This window comes from Haliotis asinina, chromosome 6 (assembly GCF_037392515.1).
Source record: "Haliotis asinina isolate JCU_RB_2024 chromosome 6, JCU_Hal_asi_v2, whole genome shotgun sequence".
Classification (NCBI taxonomy): domain Eukaryota; kingdom Metazoa; phylum Mollusca; class Gastropoda; order Lepetellida; family Haliotidae; genus Haliotis; species Haliotis asinina.
Window position 1 is genome coordinate 23,374,435 of NC_090285.1, and position 15,158 is coordinate 23,389,592.

The window sequence follows — 15,158 nt, forward strand, 5'->3', positions numbered from 1 at the left end:
TACGACAATCAAAGGTGGCTGAAAACCATTCCTAACCTGAATCCTTATAGGTGTTTCGTCACTGAGGAGCTGTGATCTTAGGCTTTATTTTCCTACCTGTTTGACTGGCATTTGAACAACTGAAGGTTTATTGCTTTACACACACACACATACATACACACACACACACACACACACTATCTCTCTCTCTCTCTCTCTCTCTCTATATATATATATATATATATAACTGACAAAGGCAAAAATCTTTGGATCATTGCATTCATTATGAGGACAATCAAGCAATTGATGCAAAAACGAAAATGTCATGCTGCTGTTGTAAGCATTAGCAGAAGCTTTAAAACATGGTTTGACATAGCATAGGATTCTGCATTCTTTTCCCACAGAGGTCACATGTCATATCTTCCTACCTAACCTCTGTTCTAATACGACCCTTTCATGGTGCGAGTGTTCAAGAATCGTGATTGGAGGCAATCAGATTTAGTTGTGCAATCAGCAACCTTGTTTCAAAAGTGATCGTTCGCAAGATCTCGGTAATTTCCGGATGCATCCTGAACACTAGAACCTCTTCCCGAACGCGATACTCAAATGTTTCTTCTAGACAGAACCCAGTCATGTCGTATTTGTTTCTCCACATTGCTTACATGCGTCAAGTTGAAACTAGATCGATGTAATACGTGTTCTGATTGGACAGAAAAAATGGGAGATAAATCTGCTGCCATTTTTTGCCGCTAGGGGATTTTATGAGAACCGCGAAATATGGCCGTATTAGAACAGAGGTTCGTAGGAAGATATGACAAGTAACCTCTGTGGGAAGAGAATGAAGATTCTGTGCTCCTCTGTACATATTTCATAGTAATACATAAACATCAAATTGAAAAATATTAGCCTGAGACAACAGTGGTAGTCTCATTTCCACATAGGCAGGGTGACACAGAGTTAGGATTGCGGGCGTTATTGAATTAGGAACAATTCCACGAAGGTATGTACAAAGAACAGATATAAGTGGTTTAGTCTGTCATAGAGACCCCGAAACAAATGTACCATAAGAAACTCATGCAAGTCTAAAATGTGGGGCAAGTCTACATTATCACATTTTCAGGAAACGTCTCTGGTCTTCTTTTAACTGTATATAGGAATGATTATTTTTGTAAAATATGTCAGAGACTCAGTTTAGTCGACAACGGGTCGTGATCAGTTTGTTAAAGGACGAAGGTAAAAATATCTACACTGATGGTTAATTTGCTTTATTTGAGGCTTATAATGATGAATTGTTAAAGCTTATGGTCAAGTGAACAAGTCTTGGAAAACTGACGTAGTAACTTATGACAGGCTCTTGACATTATATTTTAGGTGATGACACATTCTAATCAAATACTGAATATAGTGTGACGTGGTGGCATTGACATATGATTATTTTATGAATAACAATATGCTGTGAGGTCTATAGCTGATAGATTTCTTACCAAAAACATATTTCCAAATATGGAATTACGTAAGAATGAGGTTGACATGATATATTGATGTTCATCTGCAAAACTGGTAGTAGGATAATTATGATGAGAATGTGTGCACACCCATACAAAAGGCATCATTCTACACACAGGAAATACTGGGATGGTATTTTTTGTTGCCTGATTATTTATCAGTGAAAGTGTATATGTTATGGTTATCACAACAGTATGTTTAATGTCAAAGAGCATGGAAGGCATGTCTCTAACTCATGTACGCTTTGACGGTGCCCCTGATGTTTGCACGGCACATGGGGCACTTCCTGAGAGCAGGGGCACATTCCACACAGCAGACGAGATGACCGCAGGGCAGGAAGACGATGCTGACCTCCTTGTCCAGGCATATTTTACACATCGTCTGCTGCTTCAACCTTTCGTTCTCCTCCAGCAGAGAGTCATCTGCAACACGATGTAGTTTATAGTCGTATTCCACCTAACAGTCATCAACAACGCAAGTCTGTAGTCTCAGTCTCCCATAGGATTAACAACACAAGCCTGTAGTCTCAGTCTCCCATAGGATTAACAACGCATGTCTGTAGTCTCAGTCTCCCATAGGATTAACAACACAAGCCTGTAGTCTCAGTCTCCCATAGGATTAACAACGCAAGTCTGTAGTCTCAGTCTCCCATAGGATTAACAACACAAGTCTGTAGTCTCAGTCTCCCATAGGATTAACAACACAAGCCTGTCGTCTCAGTCTCCCATAGGATTAACAACACAAGCCTTTTGTCTCAGTCTCCTACAGGATCAACAACACAAGCCTTTTGTCTCAGTCTCCATCTGGATCAACAACACAAGCCTTTTGTCTCAATCTCCTACAGGATCAACAACACAAGCCTTTTGTTTCAGTCTCCATCTGGATCAACAACACAAGCCTTTTGTCTCAGCCTTCCAAAGGATCAACAACACAAGCCTGTAGTCTCAGGCTCCCACAGGATCAACTATACGTTTTGTGCACCACTTCGCATCTTAGGCGCCACACAAATGTATTTCATGCATAAAACTCACCTTCGTGTTGATCATCCGATGCGTTGCCTGCTGCTTCTTGAGGCGCTGGTGCCACGCCATCTGCCCCTACAATACACATACATACAAACTAACACCCTGCAGGAAACCAGTTAGACGTAATTTATATATAATTAGCTGTGATGACGCCTTTACTAAATATACTGTCATGCTATAGATGACACGAGACAGTGCAGGTACTTCCAACAACCATAACCCATCGCTTTGTAGACCCGGGATAGAATAGGCCTTCAGCAATCCATGCTTGCCACAGAAGGAGACTATCCCGATCGCCGCCTCTTGCGATAAGCATAGGTTATTAAAGACCGACCAATTCTAACCTGGGTCATAAGCAGAAAGAACAATGTGCAAGGTTGTACATCTAGTGATTTAAAAAGCGTACTGCATAATGTAGACATTTTAATAATGGTCATCAACATGTAGCAATTGGTCAACAATAGGGTTTTGTTGTGGCTGTGGTTTTGGAACCAATTCATTGTATCTGTACCTTTCTGTGGCACGAAGACGGCTTTGGGGCGCATGTCCCGTAGAATGTCCTGCACCTGGCTGTATTCAACCTATAACAGAACGAGTGATGACAGGTATCTTTCAGATAAACCAAACCACTGAATCTTCTGTTTGTATCTTTAACTTGACATGAGAATATACATATATACTTGCGCGTAAGTATTCAAACATGGGGGCGGTAGCAAGTAGGGGTGTCACGATACAGGTGCCTCACCATCTGATACGTATCTCGATACTGGGGTCACGGTACGATACGTTTCGCGATATAGTTTTTACCAGCCATTACCTTGATGGGAAGTTATCTGATGTTGAAACCAAACTCTTGACAAATAATCCAAGTCATTTCTGTCATAGGTAGAGGTTAATAGACAAAGGACAACAAGTCACCTGCCAAGTACCGATCACTCATTCTCAACAAGTCGTGTTTGCTGTTTTTTGTAATAAATACAAGAGACAAATGTGTTAAGACTCAAAACAGTAATGTAAGAAAAACTCAAATCGTTTTAAAATCACATGTATCGTATAAAGCAAAGCTCGCGACGAAGCACCAGTGCATCGGTGAAACGTGACATCCCTGGTAGCAAGCCTTCTTGCAGTGATTGGCGTGTTTGATCGTCTCGCGGTATACACGGGTTCGATTCTTCAAATGGGTTCAGCGTGTGAACCCTATTTATAGTGTCCCCTACCGTGCTGGAACATTGCTAACAGCGGCGCTAACCTCAACTCACGCACTCACTCTAAATCTCCTACTGCACTACCTGATTGCCACCTGATGACAGACTCAGCACAAGGTCCGCGAAGTCCCGCCCCTGGTGCTGGACCAGGTACACACACTGGGGAGACCAGCGGGCGTGCTCCACCCAAGCATTGTCGCCGCTGTCCCAATTCCGAAGACCTATTCCACAGAAGAAACACCGAACGCTGTCTCCCTGACCTGTGAACACCATCGAGAAATTGTGCAAACTTATCGCTATATATTTGTTTGCACTTAAAGGCCGTTTCCAACAGCGTTCCCATCTGCATGGCGGCGGTTTGTAAGGTATGGAATCTGTATCAGACAGACATGTGATCAACATCATGAGCATCTATCCGCGCAAATAGAATACGATGACACGCATCAATCGAGGCGACAATTACATACATCAAGCGAACCTGACCACTTGGTCCCGCTTGTCGTCTCGTAGATAAGACCAAAGTAGAACATACATGAGACCAAAGTAGAACATGTATAAGATCAAATCTTATGCGAATCTTTATCGGTCAGTTATCTTCATTAGCAGAAGATCGGAATACAGAGCAAGTTCTGTTTTGAGAGGATACATACCAGTGTAAAAGAAACCTGCTTCGGCAAGGTCGACGGGCGTCGGACATGAATGCGGCCAAGCTACGTAGGACTTGATCCTGGCGGAGGTGACAGCATAAGTGGGATTCTTGGGTCGGTCAGTGCTTATACCCATATTACTGTCATGGCCTGTTTCATTTTGTTGAGTAGTCTGTAGTGTTGGTGTCGGGATCTGAGTTATTGGCGCTGTCATTGCTGGTGTACCTGGAACTGGTATTTGGGCAGGTGCAAGTGACTGTGGACCAGCAGTTGAGTCTGGTCGTCTGGAAGGTGGAGATAAAGAAAGAAATCTCGCCGAATTAGCTACTGTGTTTGTTTGTGGGCGTTGTGGATGCGACTGCTGTGCTGTGACTGCTGTGCCCGCGGTATGGGGTGTGTCGGCAGTATGTGGACTTGTGTGGGGTGATTCATTTCTGCTGACCTGGATCAAGTGGTTGATGGCTTCATTGCTTGCTATGACCGGGATATTCCCAGCCGTTCCATTGACGAACCTGCAAGACGGGGACTGTCTCTTGTGGACGACCATAGGTTCCATCCCCGGCTGCCAGCCACTACACGTGCAACCGCAGCTGAAGCAGACGACTTCGTCTCCTTGGTTACGGTAGTAGAACCCAGCCGCTGCTAATCTATTTGGCCAAGCAGACGGGTTGGTCCAGGTGTGGAAAGTTCCATACCTCAAGAGTTCACGGCTCAGGTCCAGCCTATCCACACCAGAGGGTGCATCGTGCATGGCTTTGTGTGGACCTGGCTGGATGTGGGGTGTGGAAGAGTGAAGCATATTTACTGTCAGTTGAGATGTCATGAACCCATCACTGTGGTAATCTAACCAAAAAGGGCGTGTCTTCATAGAAATACATCTTGCAGATTCGTAGAGGTCCTCGAAAAAAGTTTTACTTTGTTCCAAAAGTATTTTCTTTCTTCTGTGTCTGCGGGATGTTGCGTGTTCTGGTCTGTGCCATGACGAAAGCGGGTCCAAGGTAGATTCAGAACCACAACGTTCAGTGGAACCAGACATTTCAATGTGTGGTTTTCCTTTAGATGAACACGAATGAGTCAAAATCTCGCTAGGCATAACATTTATAACAACAAAATCCGTTGTCTCAAAGACGTTCGGCCTGCACGCATCTATGTATAATGTTTCAGCATTCTTTTTCACATGTCGAACACGTCGTCCTATCCTTTGTCCACTTTCAGCCATCGTGCCGCAACCTTAAGTCTCTGAAGAAGAAATATATAAAGAAATTAATTCGTGAGAATCAGCATTTATGTTTGTGTAGTATAATTAGCTACAGAAAGTCACTAATTTGAGTTCTACATTTTATTGAATAAATGCATCACAAGCTGACTGTGCACATTATTGCCCGTTTACATGACATATTACATTTCTGGGTATAGTAACTTAATAAGACCCATTCACATGCATCTGTTTGCACACCCATGTATGAATACACACGAGCAAATTATACATACGTGTGTCATGTGTCATGTAAACGCATTTACTCACGTGTGTTAATATACACTAGAATCAAAAATACGCGTGGTCAGGACCAGGTGCAAATGATTACGCATGTGCAATGATAGGAAAGTGACATCAATCTATGGCTCCTGCAGTTTAGAAAAGACCACTTTCGCACAAATCCTTGTCTCGCCTCCTTCAGATCTTCATTTATTTAACAAATAAAACAAGAAGGTGAAAACAAAAAACCCAAAGCAAAACAGAAAAAAAACCTATCTGGTGTTTCGTCTTTTTCGTACAAGGCATCTTCATGGTTACCAAATTTACCACAGCTCGTAATATCTGTACATGATCGCTTCAGAAGGATTTTGATTGTGTGATCATTAAAACCAATATGTTCTGTTCATTGTTGATGCTTCCGCTGCATAAAATATCTGACAGCTCGTGCTTCCCATTGGGCATTTTGAAAAAGTTAGGAAAAGTCGTGTATGTACGACGAATCGCTGAAAATAGACTCATCTATAAACTGATATATAGACTGGATCTATAAACAGCTGTTAAAATGTTTCAATAAGCATAAAAATCTGTATAACTAGAGTTTTTAAAACCGGTTTTACCCACAGCAACTGTAAGCCCATAAATTTCCTTAAAAGTCAAAGCGTGTTTTTTAACCTAAAGCTTTGGGGTGTTTTTTTCAGTTTCTTCTATTTGGGTGTGATGACAGTTTCCAGTTGTCCATAGCAAGGAGTACCCAAACATCTCCCGGGACAAGCTGGTAGGGTACCAGTCCTGTGAACGCGGTGATGCCGATACAACGACAGGTGTGGTCGACAGTCTGTGCATCTTGGCAGGGAACCAGTCCTGTTAATGCGGTGATGTTTATACAATGACAGGCGTGGTCGGCAGGGTGTGCATCTTGGCAGGGTACCAGTCCTGCGAACGCGGTGATGCCGATACAACGACAGGTGTGGTCGACAGTCTGTGCATCTTGGCAGGGTACCAGTCCTGTGAATGCGGTGATGTTTATACAATGACAGGCGTGGTCGGCAGGGTGTGCATCTTGGCAGGGTACCAGTCAGGTGAAGGTGGTGATGTTTATACAACGACCGGCGTGGTCGTCGGGGTATGCACCTTGACAGGGTACCAGTCCTGCGAACGCGGTGATGTTTATACAATGACAGGCGTGGTCGGCAGGGTGTGCATCTTGACAGGGTACCAGTCAGGTGAAGGTGGTGATGCTTATACAACGACCGGCGTGGTCGTCGGGGTATGCACCTTGACAGGGTACCAGTCCTGTGAATGCGGTGATGTTTATACAACGACAGGCGTGGTCGGCAGGGTGTGCATCTTGACAGGGTACCAGTCAGGTGAAGGTGGTGATGCTTATACAACGACCGGCGTGGTCGTCGAGGTGTGCATCATGACAGGGTACCAGTCCTGTGAACGCGGTGATGCTTATACAACGACAGGTGTGGTCGTCGGGGTGTGCATCTTGACAAAGTACCAGTCATGTGAATGCGGTGATGCTTATACAACGACAGGCGTGGTCGGCAGGGTGTGCATCTTGACAGGGTACCAGTCAGGTGAAGGTGGTGATGTTTATACAACGACCGGCGTGGTCGTCGGGGTATGCACCTTGACAGGGTACCAGTCCTGCGAACGCGGTGATGCCGATACAACGACAGGTGTGGTCGACAGTCTGTGCATCTTGGCAGGGTACCAGTCCTGTGAATGCGGTGATGTTTATACAATGACAGGCGTGGTCGGCAGGGTGTGCATCTTGACAAAGTACCAGTCATGTGAATGCGGTGATGCTTATAGAATGACAGGTGTGGTCGGCAGGGTGTGCATCTTGGCAGGGTACCAGTCAGGTGAGGGTGGTGATGCTTATAAAACGACAGGTGTGGTCGTCGGGGTGCATCATGACAGGGTACCAGTCAGGTGAGGGTGGTGATGCTTATAAAACGACAGGTGTGATCGTCGGGGTGTGCATCATGACAGGGTACTAGTCCTGTGAACGCGGTGATGCTTATACAACGACAAGCATAACCGGCAAGGTGTTACCAGGGTACCAGTCAGGGTACGTCAACACGGGGATGCTAACATATATAGTCGAGGTCTGGCAGGACGTGGAAGTTGGAATGTACTAGGCATCCCAAGCAGTCAGGTCGCCTCTAGGGAGCTTGAAACAAGAACGATACAAAATCAGTCTGTTTTTTCCAACCTGACTGTAATATACAGTTGTACTTACAGATTAAATATTCAAACTGGATGTTTAAATGACATGATCACTGCAATGAAATCTCTGTTTACACGAATTAAGGTACAGTAGACTTAGCGCTGATACAACACATCACTGTAGCATGAAGATATATTAAGTTGTGGATACTTTAGCTTAATGTGCTCACCTGGCGGCCTGATTGTTTGGATGATATCCCACTTACTGGAACGTATGGCAATCTCTCTTCTCGCTCAAATATCGAAATTACACCATCATTGTTATTCATAGCCGGGGAATTCCAAGTATACCCAGCATTCAATGCGCCGGGTTATTAGGGTTATTTATAGCCATTCGTGACCAACTCGTGGTTTTCCCGGAGATTACGGAAACGGGCGAGTAGTTACGAATATAATGAGCTGTAATCATGCATTCGTCACAACAAGCCCTCCAAGAAATCGAAATTCGGCTTCTCCGGGATTAAGACGAGTGGGGCACGAATGTAGCTATACCATGTCCTGTTTGCGCTGCAGATGTTTTAACAAACAGTCATCCCGTCTCTCATCCAGCAAAACACAAGAGCCGACACAGGCCAAAGAGATGGATTGGTCGTTATTTTTAGACACATCGCTTTCCCCTACAGAAACCAGTTCTTGGACTTCCACGTGTTTGACATGCTCAGATGAGGAACTGTAAAGCCCGTCGAAAACCTGAGTTTATGGGAAATTACTCTTGTAAAATTATGATCAGTGAATGTATATATTATGCGTTTTAAGTGTACACCCTAAATGTGCAATGGGACCAAAAGTTTTTTTTTATACATTCAGTAGCGTAATCGCCATTAGGCATTTTAAACACGTGCCTACACATAATGTTTGGGCATTTCACCACCACATGTCTGTGACATCAACATCAAGTGAGAGATCCTTCAGTACAATGAGTAGGATCAAGAAGTACCTTCAGTCCAGGGTGGTGAGTATGTCATGGATGCTTAGACAACGATAGAAAGCCTTTTAATTTGTACTGAAGGGAAACATGGAGTACAACTATACCCTGATATGTTGGAGATTTTAATGCTGCTGTTTGCCGACGACGTGATATTAGTATCAGACACAGTGGTAGGTTTACAGAACCAACTAGACATTTTGGAGAACTACTCGAAAGTATGGAAATTAGACGTCAATCTAGACAAGTCAAATATTGTTGTAATAAGAAGGGGAGGGCATATCGCTTATGGCGAAAAATGGTACTATAACGGCATTTCAATGCAAATAGTTCCTGAATACAAATATCTTGGAATACTTTTTAATTATACATTGAATATGGGTAAAACTGCCGTTGCCTTAGCGGCAAAAGCGAAAAAGGCTCTAGTATATTTACTGTCATCACTCTATCTATTAGCGCCAATAACGCCAAAGATGTTTTTTTTAAACTTTTCGATGCACAGATTCAACCAATGCTTTTGTATAGGACAGAAATATGGGGTTTCCAGACTTTCGAACAGATTGAAAAAATACATCTGCTAGCATGTAAGAAGTTCCTTAATGTCAATATTACAACAAAAAACTATATGGTATATGGGGAAAGTGGAAGATACCCACTATACACAAACTCTCATCTTCGTTGTATTAAATATTGGTTCAAAATACTGAAAATGCATGAACAGCGTCTACCCAAAATGTCTTATAACATGTTACTGTATCTAGATAATATTGGTTGTGTACCATGGGCATCAAATGTAAGACATCTGTTATTTTCTTATGGATTGCGGGTATGTGTGGATTTTCCAAGGGGTCGGTAACGAATTATGAACGAATTCCGTTAGAGACGTGTATATGTTTATAGAATTGGATGAATACCCTTAATCTAAGTTCTAGATTTGATGTATATAGATCCTTTAAAACGTTGATAGAACCTGAGACATATTTGACAAACATTACAATCAAGAAACTTAGAAATACAATTATTAGATTTAGACATGGCTTAACAGATATAATGATCAATACTGGCCGTAACAAGTCTCTGGCCAAACATCTAAGATCTTGTCCGGTCTGTATGGCGAATATCGAGAATGAATATCATCTGTTGTTTATATATGATGCTTATACAGAGTTAAGAAAGGAGTACATTCCACAGAAATACCTGCCTCACTCTACAAGGGAATCACTTATATGAATTCTATCACCAAAAGACGAATCTGTCCATGTTAAACTAGCTCTGTTTCTAATACATTCATTGTCGTTAAGGCAGAGTCTCATTTCGCCTGCTAACTAATTTCACAATGCTGTGATGCTTTTCACGCTTTGCAATGTCAATATGCTGGCTGTCATTATAACACTATGTATACCGGCCAGAGGCCCTATGTGCAATAAACCATCTTGATCTTGATATGGAAGTCATGGATGCAGCTATCAATGTCCTTAGAGACATGCCAGTGAACACACACACCATGCCATTGAGCTGCTCGGAAGACAAGACACGTGGATTTAGACACGTGGATTTAGACACGTGGATTTCATTTAAGACTGTACATAACATAAGTTTCTTTTCTTATTGGTCCACATATTTGTTTAAATTATGTTTTATATAAAGTGATCAGAAGTAAGCATCCTAGCATTTAATGTTTATTCAGCAAATCCAACACTACATTAAACAATTATTATTGGTCTATTACTAGCACTAGTCTGCAGGATTTCTATATAAGTAACGGTATACTGACAGATTACATAAGAAAATGCTTGGAAAGTTTTATACATTTTGATAAAAAGTAAACCAGCTGGTACATAACATTTCATTAACAAATAGAATAATGACTTTTGCTGAAAGCTATTTTGTCATTGTTTAAATGATATCACGTCCAGTTGTGCCTACTCTTCATTTCTGTCCTGGGTACACCCATGGCATTTCTCAGAAAACTTTTGTAGTAATTCCATGATAAATTATGAATATTTCCAATTTAATATTAGAAATGAAATGTTGAATGCGGCGTAAAAAACACAGAGAACACACAAAGTAGCATGTATCAGTTCGAATCCGTTTGACTGGAAATATAACACTGTTATGTGTATGACTCTAAGTTTAGATGGGCTGTCTTGAAAATTCAGTAAAACATTGTTGTTTATCTCTACCCAACATATATCATCAACTCAATGACTTATGTTATATCCTATCCATTCAGTAATAATGTCACTCTCTTTGTGAATATACTTTATGTCTACTGAAGGTGATGACGACTACCTTCTGATAATGTTGTTATATTTGTTTAAATGCATGTGAGTTACAGGGTATGTTAAGTTGTATGTCACTGGTTGTGCACGTGAGCACTAGATTATGTTTACTATTTAATCAGATGAATGATACGTTTTCTTGTGTTTCTTTCTAGTGGTAATCGTTCTCATTTTCCTAACGTTACGTATTGTTTTACTTAAATTTATATTTTCGTTTTGTTTTTTGTAATGGAAATTTAAATACGAACCCGGTGTGTAAAACGCAGGAGCCACAGCACGAATAAAAGGGGTATAAAGTTCATAAATCCTCCAGGGGCAGTGGTTTTTTTTCACTTAAAACATAAGAATGATGACATAAAAAGAATGACAAATAGCAAACGGAGACAATAAGAAAAGAAAAGAAAAAGAAAAGAAACAAACAAAACAAGCACAATTTGAAGTTTCAAACATACTTTAACCTAATGAAACGGGCATAAAATATCTCCAGCTGACTGTGCTCAACTTGCAATTGAAAAGAGTTCCTCAGAGCCCCGTAAGGCAGCAGGTATGAGATTACATGTAAGCTGGATACTCTACAATATGGAGAAGTCTGACCATTCGTCATTTGATTTTGTAACATACAGTACATTTCCTGTTTACTTTGTGCAACATATCAAATATATCTCACGCAAGGGACATCTACGTGTTACAAGGCTCACTCAAGTATCCGCCGTAAAATGTCCTTTTCTAGGGGATACGTCTCGTCCTCTCTATGTACGACACATGTCCGTCTGTGGGTCCACAATAGCTTTATTCCGGAGCAAGTTACAGAAGTAGCTTTGGCGCTCAGGTTCACAATAATTCTAGATATACATACTACTAACATATTTTACATTCCTAACCATGATCCTGAAAAGGTTATACGTATGGGAGAAAACACGCCTCCGAGGTTTTTGGTAGACAATGTAAAACCGGAGGGGGAGGGATTGGTGAGAAGGTGTGGTTTTTCAATTGATTTCAAACAGTCATCTATCATTTGAATGTTGATGTTCATATGAAGTTAGGAAAAGTAAACCCTGGGAAGCGGTCTTAATAATGAAAAGTAAACCATGTCCCTCTAAAACAAAAACGTCAAATGCGGTTATTCTGGGAAAACAAGAGATGACCTTATATATAGTGAGAAGCACACTTTAGGTTTATACCACCAGATCAGTAGTACCTGATCAGCAATCCTCTGCGTTCCTACTGCAGTGGTCATCCGTGTTCTAAGACTATTCGTGTCCCAGTCCCTTTGTGGACATTTGTCTGGACTGTCTGTATATTCTGGCGAGGTCAAAAGTGCATCCCCTATCAGAGTGTTTGTCTCATGGCGAAGGGTGTGGGGACTGCCACTGATTAGGGTTTCTCATAATATGGGTTGCTGTCATATGCATGAATAAATACACAACAAATAGAATAGAAATATTTATTGGACCATAGTAAGAAGCCAAATGCACGAAATAATTTTGTTGAGTGACTTCACTACTCGTAAAGTAAAACCTGCTGACGTTTGTTGTACTGTTTACAAAGGCCACTGGACACTAAACGCGCTGGTCCTTTGAGTGAGTGAGTTTAGTTTTACGTCGCACTCAGCAATATTCCAGCTTTATGGCGGCAGTCTGTAAATAATCGACTCTAAAACATACAATCCAGTGATCAACAGCATGAGCATCGATCTGCGCAATTTGGAACCGATGACGTGTCAACCACGTCAGCGAGTCTGACCACCCGATCTCCTTAGTCTCCTCTTACGACAGGCAGAGTCGCCTTTGATGGCAAGCAAGGTTTCTTGAAGGCCTTTTCTACCCCGGGACCTTCACGGGTGGCTGGTCCTTACGAATAAGATTGGGGGAGTGAGTGAGTGTCCGAGTAAGAAAGTGAGTGAGTGAGGTTCTATTTACCCTTTATATTCCGCTTTCTTGTGACTCAGTTAGTTAGAAACCTTAAAACTAGTACCATAATTTACTCTTAAATAAAATAATAATTCCATCGTCGTTTAATGACATATTTTGAAGCTAACATGTAATGCATGTTCCTGATGACATAAATGATATGATATAACTGCACACAGTTAAAATTTCAGAGAAAGTCAAAAGACATGGCCAGAGCACTGGATGACATCTGGAAACAAAGACAACGAGTTAGGCACTTCTCTCTGGAGATGAGATTGAGTGGGTTTAGTTTTACGCCGCTTTTAACAATATTCCAGCAATATGACTGGGCTTCACACCTTGTACTCATGGGGTGAATCGAACCGGGTTTTCGGGGTGACATGCGAACGCTTTAACCACTAGGCTACCCTACCGCCCCTTGAACTGGTCGAATAACAAACATAATAGTCTGTCATGCAGACCCTGAAAAAATACAACCAAGAAATCACATGGAACTCTAGATTATGTGGCAAGTCTAGATTATGAGGCAAGTCTAGATTATGTGGCAAGTCTAGATTATGTGGCAAGTCCAGATTATGTGGCAAGTCCAGATTATGTGGCAAGTCTAGATTGTGCTCCAAGTGTAGATTTCAGTCTCAGCTGATGAAAATGAAGAAGTCTTGTTTGTTTGTTTGTTTGTTTTATTTAGCATTGAAAGGGATTGGGCACATATTTTTCAACTGATTAAAGCCCTCTACCGACAGTTACATGGAAAAATACATGTAATGGACAATGGAACATGGCAAGATACATTACACATTAATTGAAACGCTTATAATAAGTACAATGAATTTATGGACGAGGCTTCAAATATTTTCATTTATATTTTTTGTCAGACTAAGACTGTCGTACAGAATGGTTTTACTATCTAAACGTACTTTTAGGATTTCAAAGTCTTTTGTCAAATCAAACCGACAGCTGATATACCTACACCTGCAAAGACTTGTGCTGCTTTGCCGTCTGAATGGCGTTGTAACATGAGGGCGAACACTTCTCGAACAGGTTACAGTTTTGGTCGATGAGGAAATACAGGCTCAGAAGTTTGGGATCAGTTAACGACAATGCTGCCTTCCAAGGACAACCTTCATATGTGTCCTGCATGTCAAGCATACAGTAATGAATACTCAGGAAACTGTTGAAGAATAATCTCCTGGCGTTTTGTCGAGGGTAGTAGGTGATGAAGCTGTAGCGCATTTCGTTGGACGTCGCGTCGCCATGTATTGTTGTCGTTGACTTCTTGGAAGACTCGAACTCACACCGCGTCCACAGTTCGTCGCCAGGATGGATCTCAATGGGATCCTTAAATCTGCAGATATACATTACACGTGAACAATTCAAAGTTTCATTTACTCTGTTTTACTTCCGACCGAACTTTAGTGAGTTAGTTAATATTTAACGTCACATCGGCAATATTTCAACCACATCGTGACGTGAATCATTAATGATATTTACGATTATTACGATTGATTTTTGTAAACCATTTTGTTTGACGTCAGTGAGAGTTCTTTTCTATGGCCACGTCAGAGTAAGCCACACTGATGCGGAGGTGCAGGCCTACTGTGGTTGTAGGTGTAGTTGTAGGTGAAGGTGTCGTGTAGTGTAGTGTAGTTGTAGTTGTAGTTGTACGTGAAGGTGAAGTTATAGGTGCAGGTGCAGGTGCAGGTGCAGGTGCAGGTGCAGGTGTAGATGTAGATGTAGATCTAGTTGTAGGTGTAGTTGTAGGTGAATGTGAGAGTGTAGGTGTAGGTGTAGGTGTAGTAGAAGGTGTAATTGTAGGTGTAGTTGTAGTTGTAAGAGTAGGTGAAGGTTAATGTGAAATTGAAGGTGTAGCTTTAGTTTTAGTTGTTGGTGTAGTTGTCAGTGTAGATGTAGGTTAGGTAAAGGTGTAGTTGTAGCTGTAGTTGTGGTTGTATTTGAAGGTGTAG

The 15,158-nt window shown here is 41.7% G+C and overlaps 2 protein-coding genes across 2 annotated transcripts; both read right to left on the minus strand.

Moving 5' to 3' along the window:
* Window positions 1-238: 238 nt before the first annotated feature.
* LOC137286525 (baculoviral IAP repeat-containing protein 7-B-like) lies at window positions 239-8,627 on the minus strand. Its single transcript, XM_067818440.1, has 6 exons — window positions 8,248-8,627; window positions 4,366-5,601; window positions 3,800-3,975; window positions 3,022-3,091; window positions 2,517-2,582; window positions 239-1,907 (listed from the first exon to the last, which is right to left on the minus strand). Exons 2-6 carry the CDS (start codon window positions 5,579-5,581, stop codon window positions 1,714-1,716), a joined length of 1,722 nt encoding a protein of 573 aa, XP_067674541.1. The 5' UTR covers window positions 5,582-5,601; window positions 8,248-8,627; the 3' UTR covers window positions 239-1,713.
* A 5,533-nt stretch (window positions 8,628-14,160) lies between these two features.
* On the minus strand, window positions 14,161-14,553 carry LOC137287753 (uncharacterized). Its single transcript, XM_067820143.1, has one exon. It carries the CDS (start codon window positions 14,551-14,553, stop codon window positions 14,161-14,163), a length of 393 nt encoding a protein of 130 aa, XP_067676244.1.
* Between the last annotated feature and the right edge of the window lie 605 nt (window positions 14,554-15,158).

Bases quoted from the DNA above. Each gene is read 5' to 3' on its own strand.
- LOC137286525 (XM_067818440.1), bottom strand. From the start codon at position 5,581: ATGGCTGAAAGTGGACAAAGGATAGGACGACGTGTTCGACATGTGAAA. The intron at 3,092-3,799 runs GTAGTGCAGTAG...GTTCTGTTATAG, and splicing joins TGTCATCAGGTGGCAATCAG to GTTGAATACAGCCAGGTGCA. The intron at 2,583-3,021 runs GTACAGATACAA...TGTGTATTGTAG, and splicing joins CGTCTTCGTGCCACAGAAAG to GGGCAGATGGCGTGGCACCA.
- LOC137287753 (XM_067820143.1), bottom strand. From the start codon at position 14,553: ATGTATATCTGCAGATTTAAGGATCCCATTGAGATCCATCCTGGCGAC.